Genomic DNA, 23,766 nt, shown 5'->3' on the forward strand with positions numbered 1-23,766 from the left:
GAAATGCTTTTATGCTGCTCGGGGGTGCTGTCAGTTCGGCTAGCAAATCAGTCAATACGCAAAACAGTTTTCTTTGTATGATACGGTACTTCAGATAAAAAGTCACCATTTTAAAGATCTCAAAGTATGGGGATGACTGTAGCAGTGCGCTAAGAGTTCATTTCGGGATCGCTGCTATGGCTGAACTCGTCAGCCGATCGGTATGAAGAGCAGCACTTATTGAGCGCGTAGAGATATTTTTTTTAGCCTTCAGCGCGATCTAAGATGCATTTCTTAGTCGAAGCCAGATGCTTATTTGAACGCTGATCTTAGTCAAGCTGCACGGCACGGCAGCACATCAACAATACAGTCAAACATACACGGCTCCGAATAAAAGAAACCATGAGCTTGTTTATCACACTTCTTGGTTTGGGTGCCATCCTGGCGCACAGTTTGACCGAAATAAACGCAAATGGACTCGTCCAGCACTTCGTGTAATCTTACTTTTGAGTGAAGCGTTCGCGTTTTTTTTTTCGCCATGTATATGAATGCAATGGCCGGTGCTCTTCTCGTATGGCAGGTAGATTTCACCCGCGCCTTCCCATAATATTTTTGGTAGGCGCACCTGAGCGACAATTTATTTCTCAATATAATATTCGAATACGATTATTCGAATCGCTAATAATCTGGGGGTTTCGGCGAAGCGGTTCGCCGTCGTCTACTCTTCTCGAACCGGAAGCCGGAAGCAGACGGTGCATGCCATAATTACTCGCTCTTTTGCTGGTCACCTATTGACCGCAGAGTTTGTGCCTGCCTAACATGCGTCGCAAAGGAAGTGGCAGCAGTGACTTTTCTGGCACACTCCTAAAGCATGTCCCGCAGTGTGGCCCTTTCCCAGTGCGCTTTACACGTGTTTGTCGTGTATAGGTGAGAATAACACAGGCGTAGGATCACCGGGCTGGGGTACGTATTTATCCGTAATAACCTCAGAGTTACGGCCTGTCTATTGTTCAATTTGTTGGAAGGTGATGGGTATTTGCGCCTGTTTAGTCTGTAATGTTGTGTAGTGTCATTGATCTGATCACCCCACGACCATTCTGGTTGTTGCTGTTGCGTTGATAATGTCATTGCCCCGCTCTCGGAGATTAGAAACATTGTTGTTAGGCAGTGAATTTCTATCTGAAACGGTTCGCGGAAAAAAAAGAGTACTTGAAAAGATTAGTGCGTGTGTGATAAGAAAGTAGATTATGTTCGTGTCAAATTTTCGACGTGCGCGACGAAAAGGGCTGAATATATATGCACGCGCATTCACGTCATAAGTGCTGTGATAAACCGAAAATTAAAACTTAGGTCTTGATATTTTCCTACACTGCTCCAAGGTTATAATCTTATTTGCAAGCTTTAGAGATGACAGCAAATGTGTTCGATTATATTTCTAAAATATAAAGCCTACTGCCCGCCTCTGCACCATCGCGAGCCTATGCTCGGGATGGTGCAGGTTCCTTTTTTAAGTGGGAATCCCAAACTGCGCATGTGTTTTCAACTTTCGGCAAAACATACGTTCTGTAAGTGAGAAGCTTGGCATCGGGAGGCGCGTTTTTCAGTTTGTACCTAAGTAAGCCAAGTTTTCAAGTAGCTGCTGCACAGATTTTTCCGATGTGGGACGATCATGTAAGTGTGTTGGTGATTGTCAATACCAAATATTTGTACTCCGTGGCTTCTTCGATGGTGTCATTACTAATTTCATAAGTAAGAAAGGTTTTCTTTTGTTACTTACGCGTAGAAGCACACAGTTCTCTCTGAGTTCGGCGACATCGGTTATGCTGTGCACCATTCGTGAATATTCGCTAGGCTGGTGTTAAATACTGTTTGGTCATTTTGAGAAGTTATTTTTATGAAAATCAAACAGCCTAATTTAAACATCAGGGAACACAGCTACGGTAATATCGTTCACATACATAGGAGAAAGAATTGGTCCCAATACGCTTCCCTCAGGTACACCAAACGTGACTGGCAAGTGTGTGGATGAGCACCCATTGACATCAAAAAACTGAGTACGGTTAGCCAAGTACTGCTTTATTGAAATTATAATAAAAGATGGTAGACCTATTTGACCAAATTAGTGAAGTTTGTATAGGAGTTTACAGTGAGATACGCGGTCAAAACCTCTGCTGAAATCCAAAAAGATTAAATCACTCTGACCGGCCAAGTTGAGTGTTAAAACGACGAGATAAATGAAAGTAGCAAGCTGTCTGATTTTTCAAAGGTTTTTACAAAAGCCATGTTGGTAAACGATAGAAGTTTATTTTATTGAAGAATTTGGTAATAAACTGTACAAGCAGGTCTTCAAGTATTCTGCAGCAGTGACGTCATATATATTGGGTGGTAGTTTTCCTTTTTAAGCGGTCTCCTTCTTTGTGAACTGCCACTACCCGGGGGACGCGCCAAACATCTTGAATGATAGCTAGCTTTGAACAAGAAGGATAAATTGCAAGGAGATTGTAAGACATCTGTTCGGCATACCAGCGAAAAAAAATAAAACATTGGGAATGTTGTTTGGGCTGCCTGAAGATCTTTCTTTCTTTAAGGTTCAGTAAAAGAGAAAGACACCCTTAACAGATATGAAGTTCTCATCTAAATCTGATGGCCCAAATGACCGGACGCCGCTTTCGAATGGAGAGAATACGGAACTAAAATATTGATTCAACACGTCAGCTATGCCACTGTCTTCAGTTATTGACACATCTGTTTCTTTTAATTTGTCCATTTGTTTAGATTTTCAGCAGTGAAAGTGCTGGCACTTTTGATAACTATAATAATTTTACAATTTCGCAATTATTTTCAGAATATCTGTGTTTTCCGCGAGAGATCCCACTGTGATTTTTTCTAAGCCGACGCAGGAATTGATTATTGGCGACTTTTTTTTTCTTAGATCGCTCAATCTTGTGCTTAAAATGAATCAGGTTTCTGTATACTCCTATTAAAAGAAAAGCGGCGCACAAAAAGACGGAGACAAAGAAGAGAACCACACACAGCGCTGCACTCACAACTGAAAGTTTAACCCGAGCAACAAGAATTTAAAAAGTAATAGCCGCGCATGACAAGTGAGGTACAACGAGATTAAATGATACGCTCATCAATAAAAGTGAACTCCTTTTGTGCAATGTAACCGAGGTCTGGCTTACGCAAGCATCACGTGACCTGTTAATATGATAGGCTTAAGACACCTCACGGGTGAATTGATCGTGGTGCTTAAAAATAATAACAGTGTTAGACAGATCAGATGTGCACCCACACGTGGCACAAAGCGAAGCCAAATGGGAAGGCGTGCCGTTATGCAAAGAGAGATAGTGCTCCCGCAACCTTTTATTGACACAGCGGCCCGTCTGTCCCACATAATGAAGGCCACAAGTTAAAGGAATGCGGTACAGCACCCCCACAGCACAAGGCACATACTTATTTCTATGGTTTACGGCACATTTCTTTACATCTGGCTTGTCCTTCTTGTCTAGCTGATTTGACACCAATGCACATATCTTTCCCAATTTATTGGGTGCCCTAAAAACCACATCAACTACGTAGCGGGAACCAACATTTTTTAACCCATGTGCCAGTTTATGCATATAAGGAATTGCTGCGAACTTCATTTTTTCCCGATTGATTTTCCTAGCTGCACGTCTTTTTAAACCACCAATTAACTTATCGCAAACAGCCACAATTATGTTAGGGGGGAATCCTGCTTCCTCTAGTCTTGCAACTTGCTTAGCAAAACCCGAGCCCAACACATGCCTGCACGATTTTTCTAGAGCGGACTTAAGAAAGGTGAAAGCGATGCCCCTCTTTACCATCTTTGAGTGGGCTGATCCAAAATTAAGAATTGGTTTCACTGATCGTGGCTCAAAACACCAGCAAATATGGGAACTCTGAAACCGAAGTTTAAGATCGATAAATTGTAGACAGTCGGATTCTGGAACCTCCGATGTGAAGGACAAACCCATGCCTTCTGTCCTGAACACCTTCAACACATTGGAAACATTATCCGGGAACGTGGCATCCTTTATAACAACTACAAAATCGTCCACATATCGGAAAATACGCATCACAGTTCTGCTTAGGATTGTGTCTACAATGCGATCTATTTTGGCTAAAAAAATTTCACTAAGGACAGGTGCAACGCACGAACCTATACAGACTCCTGAACGCTGGATTAGGGTCTTCCCTCGCCAACCAATGTGCGTAGACTTTAGGTAAAAAGCTAGTAATTCAGTGAACGATTCTACAGATATACCACTACTACTTCTGAAACGAAGCTCATCATTGTCTTCCTTGATGCATTCCTGAACGCACACTAGGAGCTTATGATTAGGAATCGAAAAAAACATGTCAACAACATCTACACTGAACGCCAGACAGGAGCTCGTGTCGCGCTCCCTAAGAAACTGAACCACCGCACCCGAATTTTCCACTCTAAAGGGATCATGAACGCACAGCTGCTTCAAATGGCTTTTTAAATACCTGGATACATTTTTCTGCCACGTATCTGTTTCCGCAATTATGGTACGAAAAGGCATGTCAGGCTTATGGGTTTTTATCGTAAAGAACGAGCTCAATTCCAAACCCTGGCTTTTTGCCACAGAGGAGGCCAATCTCTCAAGATTAAGGTCCCGCAAAAGGTTAACCGCCTTATCTCTGACCTTGGACAACATCACAGAGGCTGGCTTAAAGTTCTTCTCTATAGCCTGACATGCCTTTTCGTACCATAATTACGGAAACAGATACGTGGCAGAAAAATGTATCCAGGTATTTAGAAAGCCATTTGAAGCAGCTGTGCGTTCATGATCCCTTTAGAGTGGAAAATTCGGGTGCGGTGGTTCAGTTTCTTAGGGAGCGCGACACGAGCTCCTGTCTGGCGTTCAGTATAGATGTTGTTGACATGTTTTTTTTTATTCCTAATCATAAGCTCCTAGTGTGCGTTCAGGAATGCATCAAGGAAGACAATGATGAGCTTCGTTTCAGAAGTAGTAGTGGTATATCTGTAGAATCGTTCACTGAATTACTAGCTTTTTACCTAAAGTCTACGTACTTTGGTTGGCGAGGGAAGACCCTAATCCAGCGTTCAGGAGTCTGTATAGGCTCGTGCGTTGCACCTGTCCTTAGTGACATTTTTTAGCCAAAATCGATCGCAATGTAGACACAATCCTAAGCGGAACTGTGATGCGTATTTTCCGATATGTGGACGATTTTTTGTTGTTATAAAGGATGCCACGTTCCCGAATAACGTTTCCAATGTGTTGAAGGTGTTCAGGACAGAAGGCATGGGTTTGTCCTTCACATCGGAGGTTCCAGAATCCGACTGTCTACAATTTCTCGATCTTAAACTTCGGTTTCAGAGTTCCCATATTTGCTGGTGTTTTGAGCCACGATCAGTGAAACCAATTCTTAATTTCGGATCAGCCCACTCAAAGGTGGTAAAGAGGGGCATCGCTTTCAGCTTTCTTAAATCCGCTCTAGAAAAATTGTGCAGGCATGTGTTGGGCTCGGGTTTTGCTAAGCAAGTTGCAAGACTAGAGGAAGCAGGATTCCCCCCTAACATAATTGTGGCTGTTTGCGATAAGTTAATTGGTGGTTTAAAAGGACGTGCAGCTAGGAAAATCAATCGGGAAAAAATGAAGTTCGCAGCAATTTCTTATATGCATAAACTGGCACATGGGTTACAAAATGTTGGTTCCCGCTACGGAGTTGATGTGGTTTTTAGGGCGCCCAATAAATTGGGAAAGATATGTGCATTGGTGTCAAATCACCTAGACAAGAAGGACAGCCAGATGTAAAGAAATGTGCCGTAAACCATAGAAATAAGTATGTGCCTTGTGCTGTGGGGGTGCTGTACCGCATTCCTTTATCTTGTGGCCTTCATTATGTGGGACAGACGGGCCGCTGTGTCAATAAAAGGTTGCAAGAGCACTACCTCTCTTTGCATAGCGGCACGCCTTCCCATTTGGCTTCGCTTTCTGCCACGTGTGGGTGCACACCTGATCTGTCTAACACTGTTATTATTTTTAAGCACCACGATCAATTCACCCGTGAGGTGTCTGAAGCCTATCATATTAACAAGTCACGTGATGCTTGCGTAAGCCAGACCTCGGTTACATTGCACAAAAAAGAGTTCACTTTTATTGATTAGCGTATCATTTAATCTCGTTGTACCTCACTTGTCATGCGCGGCTATTACTTTTTACATTCTTGTTGCTCGGATTGAACTTTCAGTTGTGAGTGCAGCGCTGTGTGTGGTTCTCTTTTTTGTCTCCGTCTTTTTGTGCGCCGCTTTTCTTTTATTATGAATATACACCAACTCGCCCAACTTTCTATTCTGTTCTGTATACTCAGTGAATGTGCCGTTTTGATTTATTACGCCTCGTAGGAGCAGAAATTTCAATGCACTTTTGAACAGTTGCTTTAAACTTATTCCGCAAAGTGACAGCATCATGATCTTTCAAGTTATCTGCAAGCTGCCTCAGCTAAACAGCAGTTATGGTGCAAGAAAGAAACGCCAGGCCTTCGTGGAAGACGCAGCACAGTCATACCAAAAGCTAGAAAAGCGGCCTTTCAGATCCTTCTCTAAACACTCCATAGATAACTGTTTCAAGCACGCTTGCTTGATACCCACTAAGGCAATAATAATTAAAGAGATGTGCAGTAGGCTGGCATTCGCTGAGCTATTTTATGTCATTTCTCTGAGAAGCGTTGTATCCGCTAAACATTTGCAAGGAACTTTGTGTGAATTGTTCATGCAGTGCCTGGTCACAATGAAGTGCCTGAAATGAGTATGCGCCGCAGTTATTACGTGAACAAGAACAAGCTTTTGTAATGAGTTGGAGCATAGGACGACCCACTCGTTACGTTATTCACACTTTGCGGCGGCAGGCTTTTCTTTCGCTCTTCTAAAACGCTTTATAAGTTGTAATAACGCGATTACTTTGCCGGCACCAAACCTGCCTAAGGCAAGTTGTCCAGCATGTCCAAACACCATCGTGGCTCAGTGGTAGGCTGGCACTGGACTGGCACCCCAGCGAACAGGGGTTTGAACCCCACTGTGTTAATGGCACTAGGCTTTCTTTTTTTCTAATTTTGTGAGTTGTAGTTAGGGACACCGGTGGCGATGGCTAACAACTAGGGCAGTGCGGGACCCGAGTTTCGATCTCATAACAGTTTTCGCTGTAAAAGAAGTAACTTATGGTCTGATATATACATCCTCTAATCGAACGAAATAAACAGCATTGCTTATGCTGAAAGTACAATATCCAGTATTGATATATGATAATTGCTTATTTTTATATCAGATAATATTGTTGCATACATGCACGAAGACAAAGAAGCGTATACGGTGAACAAACTTGCCGCCCAGAGCGAGAGGGGAAGAAGAGGATCAGGAGGATCTTGAACCAGTCGGCCGCTTCCAAGCTGCCCCTCACGATCTAATAAACGGCCCCTTTCAACGTCTACCAGTCTCTTTCAAACGTAACAGAGTGGTGGAAGTGCTGGGTAAGTGCTTCAACTACGGAACGATCACTGCCACAGCTTCGACGAAGCCGTCGAATTGCCGGTCTCCCACCATCTGCCGTGAGTGACTTCGACATGCCCGAAGAAGCAGGCGTTTCCAGGACGGCACCATCTGGCCCGCTTCCGTACTACCGAGTTCCACCGCCCTTCGAAGAAAAAGCCAAAGAAGATGTCGACGCCTGGCTCACCAAGTACAAACGTGTGGGCAAGTCCAACGGTTGGGATGCAGCCGCTATGCTAGCCAACGTAGTGTTCTCCCTGACCGACACCGCACTGGTATGGTACGAGAACCACGAGGACGCACTCACGACGTGGGATCTTTTTGTTGGAGAGCTCAGGGCGTGTTTCGGCGACTCGGTTGCTAGAAAGAAGCGGGCTGAGCAAACACTGTCGCAACGGGCACAGCTACCAGGTGAGACATGCACCACTTACATAGAAGAAGTGTTAAGGCTGTGCAAGGTGGTCTGTGCTACCATGTCGGAAGAGGACAAACTTGGGCATCTGCTCAAAGGGATAGCTGAGGACGTGTATAATTTTCTAATTGGAAAAGAAAGCATCAGTTCTGTGTCCGACGTCATTCAGCATTGCCGAACGTTTGAAACGCTCAAGATGCGTCGAATTGCGCCTGAGTTTGGTTGGCTGGCTAACGTTAGAACTGTTGCCAGTGTGAACACGAATCCTGGCCTCGACCTTTTTTCTACCATTCGACAGATTGTTCGTGAGGAACTGTCCCACCGAGAAATGTCGTGTTCGACAGCTGACCATCGCGAGTTGTGTCTGCCACGTGAGGCTATGGATGTGCCTCCTTTGACACCATGGCAACCGACGATGAGCGCGGCAACTGTGGAGTACAGCCGAGCCCCACAGTCAAGGATGACAACCAGATTTCCCGCGTCCCGGTATGACCGACGCTCTCAGCGCATGCCTCCTCGACACCCGACGTCTCGGTACGACTCACCCAACCAGTACATTCGTCACACAAGAGCAAATGATGACGCACTATTCATCGACGAGCGACCGACGTTTCGACCTCAGCCGGTGTGCTATTCCTGCGGTGTGCCAGGCCACATATCGCGATTTCGCAACGGTCGGGTGACTCCTCGGTATCACCAACCATCTGACTTTTCACGACCCTTCGAACAGCCTCATGGTGTCCGGCGGCCGGCCCACATACCACCTGATGACAACTATTGGCCCAGCAGCTTCCGCAACCACTCCGCAGCATCTGACAGGAGTTTAACGCCCCCACCGTGACCTCGTGCTCATCGTTCTCTTTCACCGCTGCGTCGCAAAGCACCCTCTTCGCCACAGGAAAACTAGTAAGCGCGGCGAATGGGGGTGGGGTCGCTGGAAACGTGCTACTGAGAGATATACCTCCTGTGTGTATGTTTAAAAACAAAGTGCGTGTTTTGGTGGATCATGTGCCTGTGATGGCCTCGGTGGACACAGGTGCAACAATTTCCATGATGAGTGCTTCCTTTAAAGACGTGCTAGGGCGAAAAGTTGTTTTTACCTGGGATGAAACTTCGACGTTCTGTGGAGTGAGTGGAGAGCCATTGCGCCCTATTGGTGTGTGTTGTGCTGAGGTATTTTTGGGAGGCCTTATGATAACGACAGAGTCTACGATAATTCCTCGGTCGACACATGATGTCATTATCGGCATGGACTTCTTGCGAGAATGTGGTGCCACTGTAGACTGTCGCACGGGGAAAGTCTTTGTGAGTAGCCAGATGCCTTCAGAACTTCTGGAAACTCCGACGAATGACCAAACTACGCTGTGTGTCTGTGGCGATACGTTCATACCTGTGTTTTCTACCGTACGCGTTCCTGTTGTTTGTCGCGGCGCGGATTCTGACAGCTTCGATGCGAGCGTATAACCAAAGCACATAAACTGCGTGATGAAGGTGTTGGTTCCCCAATGTGTGGTGTCGATTGATGGCGGACGAACTGGCCTATGGACTGTAAACTGTCCCTCTGAGCCCGTGACACTACCCAATGGTTTGAAATTAGCTTCGGTCAGCAAAGAACACGTGACCTTATCAGTGGTCGAGCTCACAGACGTGCCGGAAGAACGTGACGGAACTGGTTGTCACAATTTGGACGGGGCGCTTATGGCAACGATAAATAAGTCGCTTAGCTCAACCGAGCGCTGAACTTTAATGAATGTGCTGTTGAAGCACGTTTTGGTATTTGACTTTGCGCAGAAAGGCAAAGTAATCCCTATCCCCCTGTCTCGAACGCGCCATACCATCAACACTGGCGCGGCAAGTCCGATTCGCCAAAAACCAAATCGTGTTTCCCCGTCAGAAAGGCTAATTATGAACGACCAAGTGCAGGAAATGATACAAAAGGGAGTGGTACAAGAGTCAGCCAGTCCGCGGGCAGCACCGGTAATCCTTGTTAACAAGAAAGGTGGATCTTCGAGATTTTGCGTCGACTATCGCCGACTGAATGCCGTGACTAAAAAAGACGTATACCCGCTGCCACGTATAGAGGACGCAATAGACTGCTTACATTCGGCCTCTTATTTTTCCTCCGTAGACTTACGATCCGGTTATTGGCAAATTCCGATGCACCCAGAGGACAAGGAAAAGACTGCCTTTGTAACCCCTGATGGGCTCTTTGAATTCAACGTGATGCCATTTGGACTGTGCAATGCACCGGCCACGTTCGAGAGGTTTATTTACACCATCCTGCGTGGCTTGAAGTGGAACATCTGCATGTGCTACCTCGACGATGTCGTCATCTTTGGCCGCACGTTCAGTGAACATAACTCTCGTCTGGATACTGTTTTGAACTGCATCCGAAACGCTGGCCTAATTTTAAACTCGAAGAAATGCCACTTCGGAGACCGCCAGACGCTTGTGCTCGGGTTTCTCGTTGACAAGGATGGCATCCGCCCTGACCCCCAGAAGACAGCAGCAGTTGAGGCGTTCAATGCGCCGCGTTCCGTCAAAGAGCTTCGTAGTTTCCTGGGGCTTTGTTCGTCGTTGCGTATCCTCTCACATGCCTCTTACGAAAGGACAATTCCTTTGAGTGGACTCCGGAGTGCGATTCTTCATTCTGTTAATTGAAGTTTTTGCTGACGTCACGACCCGTCCTTCGGCACTTCAGTCCTTCTGCTCCGACAGAGCTTCATACGGATGCTAGCGGCATAGGTATTGGAGCCGTCCTACTACAACCTTACGGCGACCGCGAACACGTCATCGCATACGCAAGTCGCTCCCTAAGCAGGCCGGAACAAAACTACACTGTTACCGAACAAGAATGCCTGGCGGTATTATTTGCAATTCAGCGGTTTAGGTCTTACCTGTACGGACGGCCATTCACAGTTGTAACCGACCACCACTCGTTGTGTTGGCTTGTCAACCTTCGTGACCCTTGTGGCCGCCTTGCGCGCTGGGCACTCCGGCTACAACAATACAGTTTTACCATTGCTTACAAGAGTGGTCGTCGACATGCTGACGCGGACTGTCTTTCACGTATGCCACTTAGCACAACAGACTGTGAATCCGATGACCTTGACCAGCTTGTAGCGTCTGTGTCGCCTACGTTCCTGGACTATCCCAGTCTTAGAGCAGAACAACGGAAAGATGCTAAACTAGCACCACTATTCGCCGCTGCATCCGCTTCCGCTAGTGCACGCCGTTTCTGTAAGCGTGATGGACTGTTGCTCAAAAGAAACCTCCCCAGCAGTGGCGCGCGTTTCCTTCTAGTGGTCGCGGAGAGCCTGCGAACAGTTATTATGAGTGTCATGCACAACGACCCTACATCTGGACATTTAGGTTTGGCGCGGACGCTTCACCGGACTAAACAGCGCTTTTATTGGCCTGGTATGCAGAAGTCTGTTGAGAGTTATGTGGCAAGCTGCATGCAATGTCAGCGTCACAAACGTCCATCAACTAGTCCGGCTGGTCTTCTACAGCCGATGCCTACTCCAGGCGCACCTTTCGAACAAGTGGGCATTGACTTTCTGGGCCCCTTCCCAAAATCGGCTAAGGGCAACCGATGGATAATTGTTTGCGTCGACTACCACACACGCTACTGCGAGACGGCAGCCGTCCCCTCCGCAACTGCCAGTGAAGTCTCGTCGTTTTTGTTACAGTACGTCATCCTCCGACATGGCCCACCTCGCCTGATTATCAGTGATCGTGGACGACAATTCACAGCGGATGTCGTGGAGGAGCTACTCCGTTTATATGAATCCCGCCTGCGTCTTTCGACACCATACCACCCCTAGACTAATGGGCTGACGGAGCGTACCAACCGCACCACTATCAACATGTTGTCTATGTATGTCTCATGTGACCACAAGAACTGGGACGACGTACTCCCGTTCATTACTCACGCGTTCAACACCGCGAAGCATGAGATTACAGGCTATAGCCCTTTCTTTTTGCTTTATGCACGTTCGCCGCGGCACACAATCGACACAATATTGCCTTTCTGTGACCACGACAACGTCACTGTCGGCGAGACTCTTTGCTTCGCCGAAGAGGCGCGTCGCATAGCTCGACTACGCACATTGGCATCGCAAGACAAAGCGAAGGCACGCTATGACATTCGCCATCGACCAGTGATTTATCGCCGTGGTGATCTGGTGTGGTTGTGGACTCCGATGCGCAAGCGTGGGTTATGCCAAAAGTTTTTGGCCACTTACGATGGACCTTTTGTCATCGTCGACAGACTTACAGAGGTCAACTATGTAATAGCTCGTCTCACGGCGAGTGGTCGACGAGCTGCCAAAACTCAAGTGGTTCATGTTGCGCGCCTGAAACTGTACACGCCACGACAACTCAGCTGACTCGTCCGGCGGCCTTCGTCTGCGCGTAGAGGAATGTTGCATACATGCACGAAGACAAAGAAGCGTATACGGTGAACGCACTTGTCGCCCAGAGCAAGAGAGGAAGAAGAGGATCAGGAGGATCTTAAACCAGTCGGCCGCTTCTGAGCTGCCCCTCACGATCTAATAAACGGCCCCTTTCAACGTCTACCAGTCTCTTTCAAACGTAACAATATTTAGGAATGCTTTAAAAAAACAGGAAGCATAATGATGCTATCGGCATCCTTACGCAACCATAAACAACTGTTTAAAGAAACACCATCGGCTGTTTAACATTTTTCCGTACGTCCATTTGCACATCTCTTTAGAGTCATCCCTGAGAGTTTCACTCAAAAAAGAAAAAAAAAACTTACAGCATAATCAATTTCAATGCGCATGCTTTTCGCAACATTGATTCACAAGATATGGCGAATCTTCCATTCTTTTTTTTTGTTGAACTCCAAAGACAGAGTAGGAGCAAGATTTTCATACGAAAAGCTCTGACTGACGCTTCAAGTTTAAGGCATGGAAAAAGATAAGAAGCATATCTGGAGTGCCACTTGCAAGAAAGACTTATTTCGAAAGACCACAGAACATTATATATATATATATATATATATAATATATATATATATATATATATATATATATATATGTATATATATATATATATATATATATATATATATATATATATATATATATATATATATATATATATATACATATATATATATATGCTTAGTGCACCGTCCGCGTGCCTCACAATGCGGTCGCATTCAAGTAGCGTACCTCTTTTTTCTTTTGGCGATAATGAAATGGAGCCTACACTCCTACACTGACGCATAGATCACCTGATTCTATTATTATTGCGATAGCAAGTACAAGGACACTCTTGGCTGTATTTCGCCACCGGCGGCGGCGTCATGAGCCGTAAATGTATACGTATCTATATATTTACTAGCAATTTACTATATGCAATAAATCTCTTAATTATTATTATTTTAATTTAGTTAATTTGTGATGACAATATGATCACCGGGCGATGAAGCCTGGCTCATACGCCATGTTTATTCCGTTATCACTTCTTCTTTGTCTACTTCTTCTAACTCCTAACCATCGCTACCTTCTTACGTTACAGGATTCCCCCTCCCCCGAAAAAAATGCACGCGTTGCATAATACAATGCATGATGAACAAGCAGTCTTAGAAAACATACACAAAAAAATGTCTAAATGGGTTGTAGTTCCACATCAGATTGAAGTTCCGTAAAGTCGCACAAAGGTTTCACAGGACAGGGCAATAATCCGGGCTAAGTACAGCTCTGGTGGGCGAGGCTGACTGTTACGTTCTGGAAAACACAAGTACACCTTGAGCGTAGAAACTGATAAAATAGCTGCCATCATTGCGAGGAGTGGACGCCGTTTGAAAGCCTTGTAGTAGATCGGTCTTCGGCATCGCTGACCTTTCTGCGTTCGTGCTCGTTGTCGTAAACTAATGGGATGGTGTCTGAATCCTTGCGTGGCAGAAATGGTGACTTCTTGTCTTGTTCGGTAATTCCTGAGGTTTAGGAGCTGTAATCTTAGGCGCAGTCTAGATCTTTTGTGCCAAATGCGTTTCTGGCACCAATCCCTTATGCGAAGCTGCCTCGTTTCTCGAATTTGTTTTAAGAGGCTTGCTTTGCGTCGTCGTCCTTGTTGGTGTGCACGTTTAGTTTTTGGAGTTCGTGGAGTTGCCTTTGTTGAAATTGTTCGTTTTGTTGCGAAAGTTGGTCAGATGGGGATCTTTCAGGAACATGAGTCTGCCTTTCTTTGCATAGTGATGTGATCAGTAGATAGCTGGTAGTCAGTACTGTACTGCTGGGCTTGTCTTTCGATGAAAGCATCATGACAGACTGACGAGAAAGCTCCCAAGATGGTTGTGAGTCATCACTGACTGTAAATGCTTCTGTCAGTTGACAATGCGGCGGCGTTGGTGGATTCGAAATTCCTGCAGTGGTTTGACTCACATTTGTGTTATCACTTGACGAAGAGAGCACAACAGACATGGCTTCACGTGGTTCTGATGGCGTATATTTTTCTTTTTGCAGCGTGATTAGGCTGAGAATGTCTGTCGGACGACCCTGGTTCAGAACGTCAGGGTATGGGCTGTTATTGTGAGGATTCACCAGCTCATCACGCGTAAATTTTGTTGCACGTTCGAAACCATCTGGGCCTTGTGTGTGACACGAAGCATCAAGAGATTCGGGTAGTTCATTAAATTGTGAAGCGTTGTGGGGCAGTGAACACGTACAAAATTCCAATTTCATTGCTCTTGGGAAAGCCGGCTTTAGGTTTAGTCTTTTGGCGAAATGTTTTAGATTCATTTCGGTATACGGAGGCTTTCCCTTGTCTGTTGCGACGTGCAGGTTACCAGTCGGTGTTCGAATGCGTGACGTTTTTTCGGGAGAATCATATGTTGGTACAATGGTGGTATATTTTCTCTGAGGTCTCGTTTGGGAAATAGGCTTACTGCGGGAAGACTTCGCGTAACGGTGATGGGTGAGTTGAAAACCTTTCCGCTGATGAAGTATGGACAGGTCTTCATTGTATTCTTTGAAACCGGTGATCATTTCTTTTTTGATCTTTTTCCAAGACTCATCGTTCTAGAAGTTGTGGGTGAGGTAAAATTTGAATGCCTCACCTGAGATGTAGTCAGTGAAGTTGATGATAATCTCCGGTTCCGACCAAGATGCAGTGGTTGCGTGGAGCTTGAACAGGTTGACCCAATCTTGTACGCGTCCATCGTCCGCTGCTCCGGCGTACTTTGGGATGGGAAGGTCAGTAGATGCTTCTGACATGATGCTGGTCGATGCGTAATGCTAGGTGCTTGCACAGTGGTCCATGTATGTTCAGGGTGTCATGCGGAGAACTGCGTAGATGATGAGCGACTGGTGAAGGGGCAGGCAGGTCTCCATCCTGTCGACTCGTGTGACGCTATGATGAATGGGAGACGTGGCCTGCCACATACGCCATGTTTATTCCGTTCTCACTTCTTCTGACTCCTAACCATCGCTACCTTCTTACGTTACACACACACACACACACACACACACACACACACACATATATATATATATATATATATATATATATATATATATATATATATATATATATATATATATATATAAGGCAAGCGCACCGTCCGCGTGCCTCACAGTGCGGTCACATTCAAGTAGCGTACCTCTTTCTTCTTTTGGTGATAATGAAATGAAGCCTACACTGACGCATAGATCACCTGATTCAATTATTATTGCGATAGCAAGCACAAGGACACTATTGGCTGTATTTCGCCACTGGCGGTGGCATCATGAGCCGTAAATGTACACATATTGTGTACATTTACGCAAACGCAACCCAACGCAAACGGATGCCTTGCTAGCGTTATTAATGAAGCACAAAACTTGCTTTGACGTTTGTTCCGAAGGTCTGGGTCAAACAACAGTGAGCGCCCATCGTATCGACACCGACGGATCCCGTGTGATTCGCCGCCGCCCTTACCGTGTGTCGGCTTCTGAGCGCAAGCTTATAGAAGAACAAGTCAACGACATGCTCGCGCGCAACGTCATCAGGCCTTCGACAAGCGCATGGTCTTCTCCTGTCGTACTAGTGAAAAAAAAGGATGGCTCGGTACGGTTTTGCATTGATTACAGATCACTCAACAAAATCACTCGTAAGGACGTCTACCCAATGCCTCGCATTGACGACGCTCTTGATACTTTACAAGGTGCCGAGTACTTTTCAAGTCTTGACTTGCGCTCCGGTTATTGGCAGATTCCAATGCACGAGTCTGATAAAGAGAAGACTGCGTTTGCTACGCCAGATGGGCTCTTTGAATTCAATGTAATGCCTTTCGGCCTGTGCAATGCCCCAGCCACATTCGAACGGATGATAGACACGGTACTGCGGGGATTAAAATGGAAGACCTGCCTTTGCTACCTGGACGACATTGTCATTTTTTCGTCGAGCTTCTCACAGCACCTGGAACGGCTAGACGAAGTCCTCACGTGCTTAGCTAAGGCCGGTCTCCAGCTCAACACTAAGAAGTGTCGGTTTGCCAGTCACAGCATCAAGGAATTAGGTCATGTCGTCAGTAAACATGGCGTTGAGCCCGATCCCGACAAGGTTGCCGCGGTGCTGCGCTTTCCTACACCAACCACACAGAAAGACCTCCGCAGCTTCCTTGGCTTAGCGTCGTATTTCCGCCGCTTTGTACGTGATTTCGCTACTATTGCGGCTCCTCTGCACAAACTTCTGACCACGAGCGCACCCTTTGTCTGGTCGGATGACTGCGAAGCCGCTTTTCACACCCTCAAGCGATGCCTCACATCACGGCCAGTGCTTCGCCATTTCGACCCTGCAGCACCTACTGTGCTACACACTGACGCAAGTGGACTTGGCATCGGTGCTGTCCTTCTTCAGCGGAACCAAGCTTCCGAAGAACAAGTCGTGGCCTACGCGAGCCGTACTCTGTCACAAGCTGAGCGAAACTACAGCATCACTGAGCAAGAATGTCTCGCCATCGTGTGGTCCATCCAAAAGTTTCGTCCTTACTTATACGGCCGGCATTTCACAATAGTGACTGACCATCATGCTCTGTGTTGGTTATCGTCTCTCAAAAATTTGTCGGGACGCCTTGGCCGTTGGGTACTACGATTGCAAGAGTATGACTACAGCGTCACATATAGGTCGGGCCGAGAGCACCAAGATGCTGACGCTTTGTCCCGTTGCCCGCTCTCGCAAAGCGCCGAAGTGTCACCTTCCATCTGTTCGTCACCGCCTGCCAAAGTGACCAAACAGACGGCTGCTCCTTCGAAACAGTTAGTTGCCTCGGCGGACCTTCTTTCGTCCACAGATCTCGCCTCGCTCCAACATGCCGATACCTACTGCCGCACAATCATCGATCGGCTCACTGGCTTATCGCGTGCTCCAAACAGCCGCCTAAGACGACAACTTGCCCGTTTCAAGCTTCAAGAGAGAACATTATGTCGGCAAATTTACCATCCTCTCGGTAACCAATGGGTTCCCGTCATTCCTCGCTCACTTCGTCTGGAAGTTCTACAAGCGTTTCATGACGATGCGACAGCTGGCCACTTAGGGTTCCACAAGACCTACGACCGCCTCAGGACTCGCTGCTTTTGGCCTGGTCTCTCCACTTCTGTCGCCAAGTACGTCGCTTCCTGCGCGTCATGCCAGCACCGAAAACGTACCACATCTCTTCCCGCGGGGCCACTGCAACCACTGCCGTGCCCGTCCACTCCCTTTGAATTTGTGGGCATAGACTTATACGGACCTCTTCCGCTTACTCAAGCCGGTCACCGCTGGATTGTTACTGCCGTAGACCACCTTACTCGCTACGCGGAGACGGCAGCTCTTTCATCTGGTGCTACCTCTGAAGTAGCCGATTTTTTCCTTCGCGCCATTATTTTACGACATGGCGCACCGCGTGTGCTCCTTAGTGACCGTGGCAAGACATTTCTTTCACATGTCCTTGCTGAAGTCTTAAAGGCCTCTAACACCATCCACAAGACCACATCAGCGTATCACCCAGAAACTAATGGTCTGACTGAGCGTTTTCACCGAACTTTGTCCGACATGATCTCTATGTACGTGCAACCAGATCACAAAAACTGGGACACAATACTTCCTTTTGTCACGTTCGCATATAACACTGCCATACAGCGTACAACGAATTTTAGCCCTTTTTTTCTCGTGTATGGCCGTGTACCGTCTTTTGTTCTGGACACCACCTTTTTGTCCACATCTTCCAATCCATCTTCATCTCTCCCGGAAGAGTTCGCCGCTCGCGTCACCCGCTGCCGTGAAATCGCCCGCGCCAACACTGCTACCATTCAGGACAAGAGAAAAATCAACATTGATGCGAAGCGTCGAGTTGTTGTGTTCCGCCCAGGCGACGAAGTCCTTTTGTGGACACCTGTTCGTGTACCTGGGCTCTGCGAAAAATTCCTTCACCGGTATCTCGGTCCATACACCGTCCTGGAACGAACATCTGAAGTCAACTATCGCGTTGCTCCTGTCAACGCGGCTTCTGACCGTCGTCGCCGCCACACCGAGATCGCCCACGTCTCTCGACTGAAACGATATATTCGGCGTCCCAACCCTTTCTAACTTGCTGCCCTCTTTCGCGAAGGGGGGAAAATAGTGTGAGCGCTGACTATGTACTTCATCTTCATCTGCATGACCAAACCATTGTAGTGATCATCATCGTATGTCACGCGGGCTGGCTCTCTGGCTCGTGCGCCTGGATTAAAGAAGGATAACCTGGTTGCTGCCGTACCGGACGTGGTCTCATAATATTTATATATACGAGAATGCAAGAAAGAAAACAACCAGCAAAAGGACTTCGGCGCGCGGAATCGGACGTGGGACCTCCGGGTCGTGAATGCGAGGCATTAACCACTGAGCTAACGAGTGATACATCCTTCATCATTCAAACGGCAAGCTACTCATACCTACCACTCACCGGTGTTGGCGGGCATCTCGGGGTGAAACTGTGTTTTCAGCGTTATCAGCAAGATGGCGCAATGTGCGCGCAGCGGCTCCTCTCTCTCACACGTAATTTTGCTCTTGGAGAGGATGGGAGTGACAATCTCTCGCGCGCCCTTATCTCTCGGTAGGGAGGATGATACGTCTTGGCTGGTGTTGGGCTTGCACTGAAACAATACTGTTGTAGTTACGGAGAGTACAAAAGTGACTGCAATCGTTGCACGGCCTCCGCTTGTGATAAGAGCGTGCTTTCCAGACAACGAAGTAACAACTAAGACGTTTATTCGCATTCATCTGTACCTGTTAATATGTTTCGAGCGTCATTTGTGCGTCAGAAACGTGGTGCACGTTTCAATCTGCTTGCCATTCTGCGTGTGACCTTCCAATTTGTTGCTATCACGTTCATTACTTTGCTTTTGCAGCAAATCTGTAGCATTTTTTCTTGGCCTCAACAATTGAAGTCATACCGATTGATCAGGGCTTCGGGTGACTCGCACGCAGGCGCCGCAGTCAGCTTTTAGTCTTCTTTTGGAGCAAGTTTAGTCCTTTGGCAGAGTGGGAGCAGGGGTCAAGTGTTCCGATGAGAGAGTCGGAGTGTATTCAGAGCGGGAGTGACTCCGAGAAGCAGAAAAAGTTGCTTCCCCGAAATCGGCGGAGTGGCCCGCAACTGGGCGTGCCGTGCTCCCGTGACGAAGATGGGAAGGTTAATGGGGTGTGTTACCACTGGGTGAATTACCCCTAATACAATCGCCGTCTTCGCACTGGTGCGGCTGTCACGTATTCTGGCAGTAAGGATGGACAACATGGCCGACTGGGCCGATCAGTTTGTTGAAGAGCGACAGCGACACTGGAACAATAAGTACGAGCAGTAATTCAACACAATACGACAGTGGTATTAGCGAAATCGAATGCTTCGCGGAAGGTATTCTGGGCAACTCAAGGACTTCCGCTTCCAGCTTTCTTTACTTGACTTTCTCGGGTATCGTGGATGATGATCCAATCGTGAATTTGTAGGTACGTCAGTTGGGAGCTCGCCCGCAGATTCGATCGGCTGATCCGGCTCTACCATTGGAATTGAACATGTTTTATTCACAGGAGCCAAATAGTTTTCGAAGTGCTATACGTATACATATATGTATCGTGCAATGGCTCCGTGTGCTTTCGCGCTGACTACCGGGCAGTTCACAAGATTACACGTGAGGACGTGTTTCCCAGGCTACGTATTGACCACGCGCTTGTTTTTCTACAGGGCGCACAATGTTTTTAAAGCATCGATTTGCGTTCGGGATATTGGCGAATTTCAATATACGGAAATGATAAAGAAAAAACCGCATTTTCAACTCTTGACAGGCTATACGAATTTAACGTGATGCCTTTCGGGTTCTGCAATACAGCCGCGCCATTTGAGTTCATGGTTGACACAGTGCTGCGTGGTCTTAAATAAAAGACCTGCCTCTGTTCACCTTGATGACCATTATAATCTTTTCATCACTGTTTTCTCAGCACATGCAACACCTTCTTGAAATGCATAATAGGCACATAGAAAATGTATATCAGGCGCAGTTTTGTAAGACATGGGAATTTTTTATGAAAAACTTGACTAGTTATGCACTTGCCGTCTTCGTAGCAAATTTCTAGGCAGAGGAGGAAATATTTTTCAACTAATGCCATTCGCCACTCAGAAATGAATAATTCTTAAAGCTAACTAAATTTTCTGTTTATGATCAAACTTAGGTTGCTTCTTATATGGCAAAGTTGTTCTAAATACCGAATAATGGCGACCCTAGTTCATAGAAATGAAAAAAAATCACGCATGGTTTGAGAATCAATCGTTGCCTTTCTGCAGACGGAAATGCCGGAAAAACCGGCACTAAAAGCACCGGGTACGCCAGAAGGGTGGTCGCTGCGCTGCGTCCAGCGCAAACTGCTCCCTACGTAATTGTACTGCTGGCGCGTCGCACCATCAGCCGAGCGATGGCGCGACTGATGGCGCATCGCGCGAGAACCTCGCCGTGCGAGACACGTCATTTCAGCGGAGCACGCTGATCGATGACCCTTCACGCATCATTTGCGCTGGTTATCTATATAATTTTTATATATGAATGGTGCAAGACTCGACTATTAAGGCGGAAATATTCAATATATCATTCTCACGATGGCGGTTGTTCAGTCCCCTGGCATGCTGTCAGTGACAGGAGGATGACTGAGGTTTATGAGCACTGGAGGGCGTCTGAACTATGCGCGAAGTGCGAGCATAGGAACGCGTCCGAAACGGAAATAGATTTGCATGGCCTCTCGCTGCGACCACGTAAAGGAAAGTTCGCGCGTAACGCAGCACGTAATCGCGCTTATGGCACACCCAGTGCGTGAAGCTTTCGTTTCTCTGGCACAGTGTTTGGAAATTCGACGTTGCATCTCACAAACCGTGGGTCAAATTTGAATTTTTTGAATACTTGGCTGGTCCTAATTACTGGCATATAAAAACTTTGCCATATAAACAACCACCCTAATGTTGATAATAAAAATGTTCATGTAAATAGTTTTATAATTATTCGTTCCTGAGTGATCTCATTAGTGGCACAACATTTTCGCCGCGGCCTAGAAATTGTCTACGAAGACGACCAGTGCCACACTATAAATGTTTTTTTATTGTTTAAAAACCGTGAGCTAACAAATTAACAGTAATTAATCAGAACTACCTGGTTCTTGGCCAATCCCCCAGCGTGGGTGTGTGCCACAATTTTTAGGCACTTCCTTCCTTCCTTTCTTTCTTCCTTCCTTCCTTCCTTTCTTCCTTTCTTTCTTTCTTTCTTTCTTTATTTATTTATTTATTTATTTCTTTCTTCCTTTCTTCCTTCCTTTTAACGAAAAATTGCATTGGTTAAAAAAAAGCCTGTATATACACCTATATGCTTGCATCTGAGCCTCCTAGCCCATGGACAGAACTTCTGGTTAAGTCGCTGGCCTCTAGAGTGAAGCCACTCAGCGTGTTTGTGGATTGAACTGTGTTGCAGGGGACCACTTGATGACAGCGCTGAGCGTGGCACGCGATTGCGACATGGTTTCAGGTCTGTCGCGTGTCACTATCCTGACCGCCACTGCTGACCGTGAGTGTTCGACTGCCACCGTGGACTTCAGTGATGTGTTATCGGACAGAAGTACGCAACTTAAGGTGAGATTACTGACCCTCTTCGTGTTCTTTACTCGCACGCTTCTGTGATTGCGTGAACGATTTAGAGGCCTTGAAGACGAACGCTCCCCGCATAAAACCCCCAAGTAGTTCGAGTATATGCGTCACAGAGTGGTGGGGGTATCGCGTGAATATTCTGTAACTGGGGAAGGTTTTGGAATGCCTAATTTTTATTTCAATAATATCTTATTTTTGAATAAAGGAGAAGCGTTGCCTTCAATGAGGGGTGGGACGCTGATATCGGGTTGGGCCTGGCTGCTGAAAGTACTATTAATTGAAGATACTATTGCTTCCATCGGATCTACTTGAGTCGAGCAAAGCGCCCAGTAAATCAAAAGCCATGACGCGCTTGACTGAAATCCAAACACGCCATTCAGTGCGTATGTGGGGTGGCCAGTGAACGGACGTGCAGCGCGAGCAGTCGGTATTCACTAGCAGGCGCTGCCTGCGATGGCCGGCAAGGCGAGAGAGAGAGGGTGGGGAGGTGACAGTTGACGCGAGACGCCAGCACGGTGTGACTAATTTTACACTATGGTACGAACATGCAGCGTGAGAAGCAAGCATGCGCAGTGGGAGTGCCGACACCGCTGCCGGATTTGAGAGTTGGTGCGACTATAAGAGGCTCCACATTAAAAAAAATCACATCCTCCGCTAAAAGAAACCGTTTGTAGATGCGAAGCAGCGGGAACTAACGCTTACACTAGCGGCAGCGTTGACGCTGCTGCTCATCGCGGTGTTGTGCAAGTCAGAAACCTGCGGAGCACGCAGTGATAGACTAGGTTTCCTCGATGCGCGTGCCCCCCTTCCACTGTGCGCATCGACGAACCCTACGATAGGCTAGTGCAGCACCTCCTCTATCTTTTTTTAAGTGCTTGGGCGAAGGGGCAGAGTACAATAGGAATCGGCCGTAGGCGTTAGGGCGGCTTTCAGCCGCCATGCGCCGCCACAGAAGAGTCGGCACCGCGCAATCGCTCACTGAAACGCACCTGGGGTCTGCATTCGCAGCTCTTATAAGGTCGAGTTTTCGGTCTTATTCGCGCTGTTTGAAGTATAAATATAACTCTGTAAACGTCAATAGTGAAACACTTGTCGCACTTGGCAACAAGTCTTTTTCAAAGCCATGTGTTGTTCGTGCCTATTGCTGTCGAGGGGCGCAGATATGAAAGTGGGGTCAAGTGGTGCCTGTAAAATAGTTCTTGCACCAATATGTTCGCTAGTCTTATAGTGTTTTTTATCTGTCCGCGAGTCAGTTTCCTCAAGGTCTGTTTTGCAGTATCTAATACGCCAAGCTTGGGTGCTTGAAGAGTACAACTGTACGCTCCCGTCTTCAGCGTAGCAGACTACATGTAAGCGTAGATTGCATTCGCTTACAAATAGCACGAAATGTCACTAGACTGCTTCCATGAAGGTACGTGACTTCTTGGTTTCGGCTCAAATATTTTGTCATGTACATCTGTTGCCAGTCAGAGAAAGCAAGAAGTGGTGCGTCAAAAAGCAAGGCACCTTTCCGAGTGATTACATCGTTTTATTGCCTAAAGCAGCTTTATTGTGATGATACGAAAAACGACGAACAAGAGCTCCTTCTTCCGTGCGGTTCTTGAAAGACTTCCCGTTGTACGTGAAGAGATGCTGTTCAGTTTCTCGCACATTTGACCTTACGCTAATGTTACA

General features: G+C 46.7%; 1 protein-coding gene across 7 annotated transcripts in view; it reads left to right on the plus strand.

Moving 5' to 3' along the window:
* LOC119170521 (polyamine-transporting ATPase 13A3) overlaps positions 1–23,766 on the plus strand; it is a 1,084,416-nt gene that overhangs the window by 643,889 nt on the left and 416,761 nt on the right. For all 7 annotated transcript variants that reach the window (XR_012894535.1, XR_012894534.1, XM_075890967.1 and 4 more), the window contains one exon: positions 21,920–22,077. Coding sequence is in view for 5 of the 7 variants with exons in the window: in XM_075890967.1 (XP_075747082.1) it covers positions 21,920–22,077 (158 nt within the window). In the remaining 2 variants the exon portion in view is untranslated. The remainder of the gene's footprint in view (positions 1–21,919; positions 22,078–23,766) is intronic.

This window comes from Rhipicephalus microplus, chromosome 3, assembly GCF_043290135.1.
Source record: "Rhipicephalus microplus isolate Deutch F79 chromosome 3, USDA_Rmic, whole genome shotgun sequence".
In the NCBI taxonomy this organism is placed as follows: domain Eukaryota; kingdom Metazoa; phylum Arthropoda; class Arachnida; order Ixodida; family Ixodidae; genus Rhipicephalus; species Rhipicephalus microplus.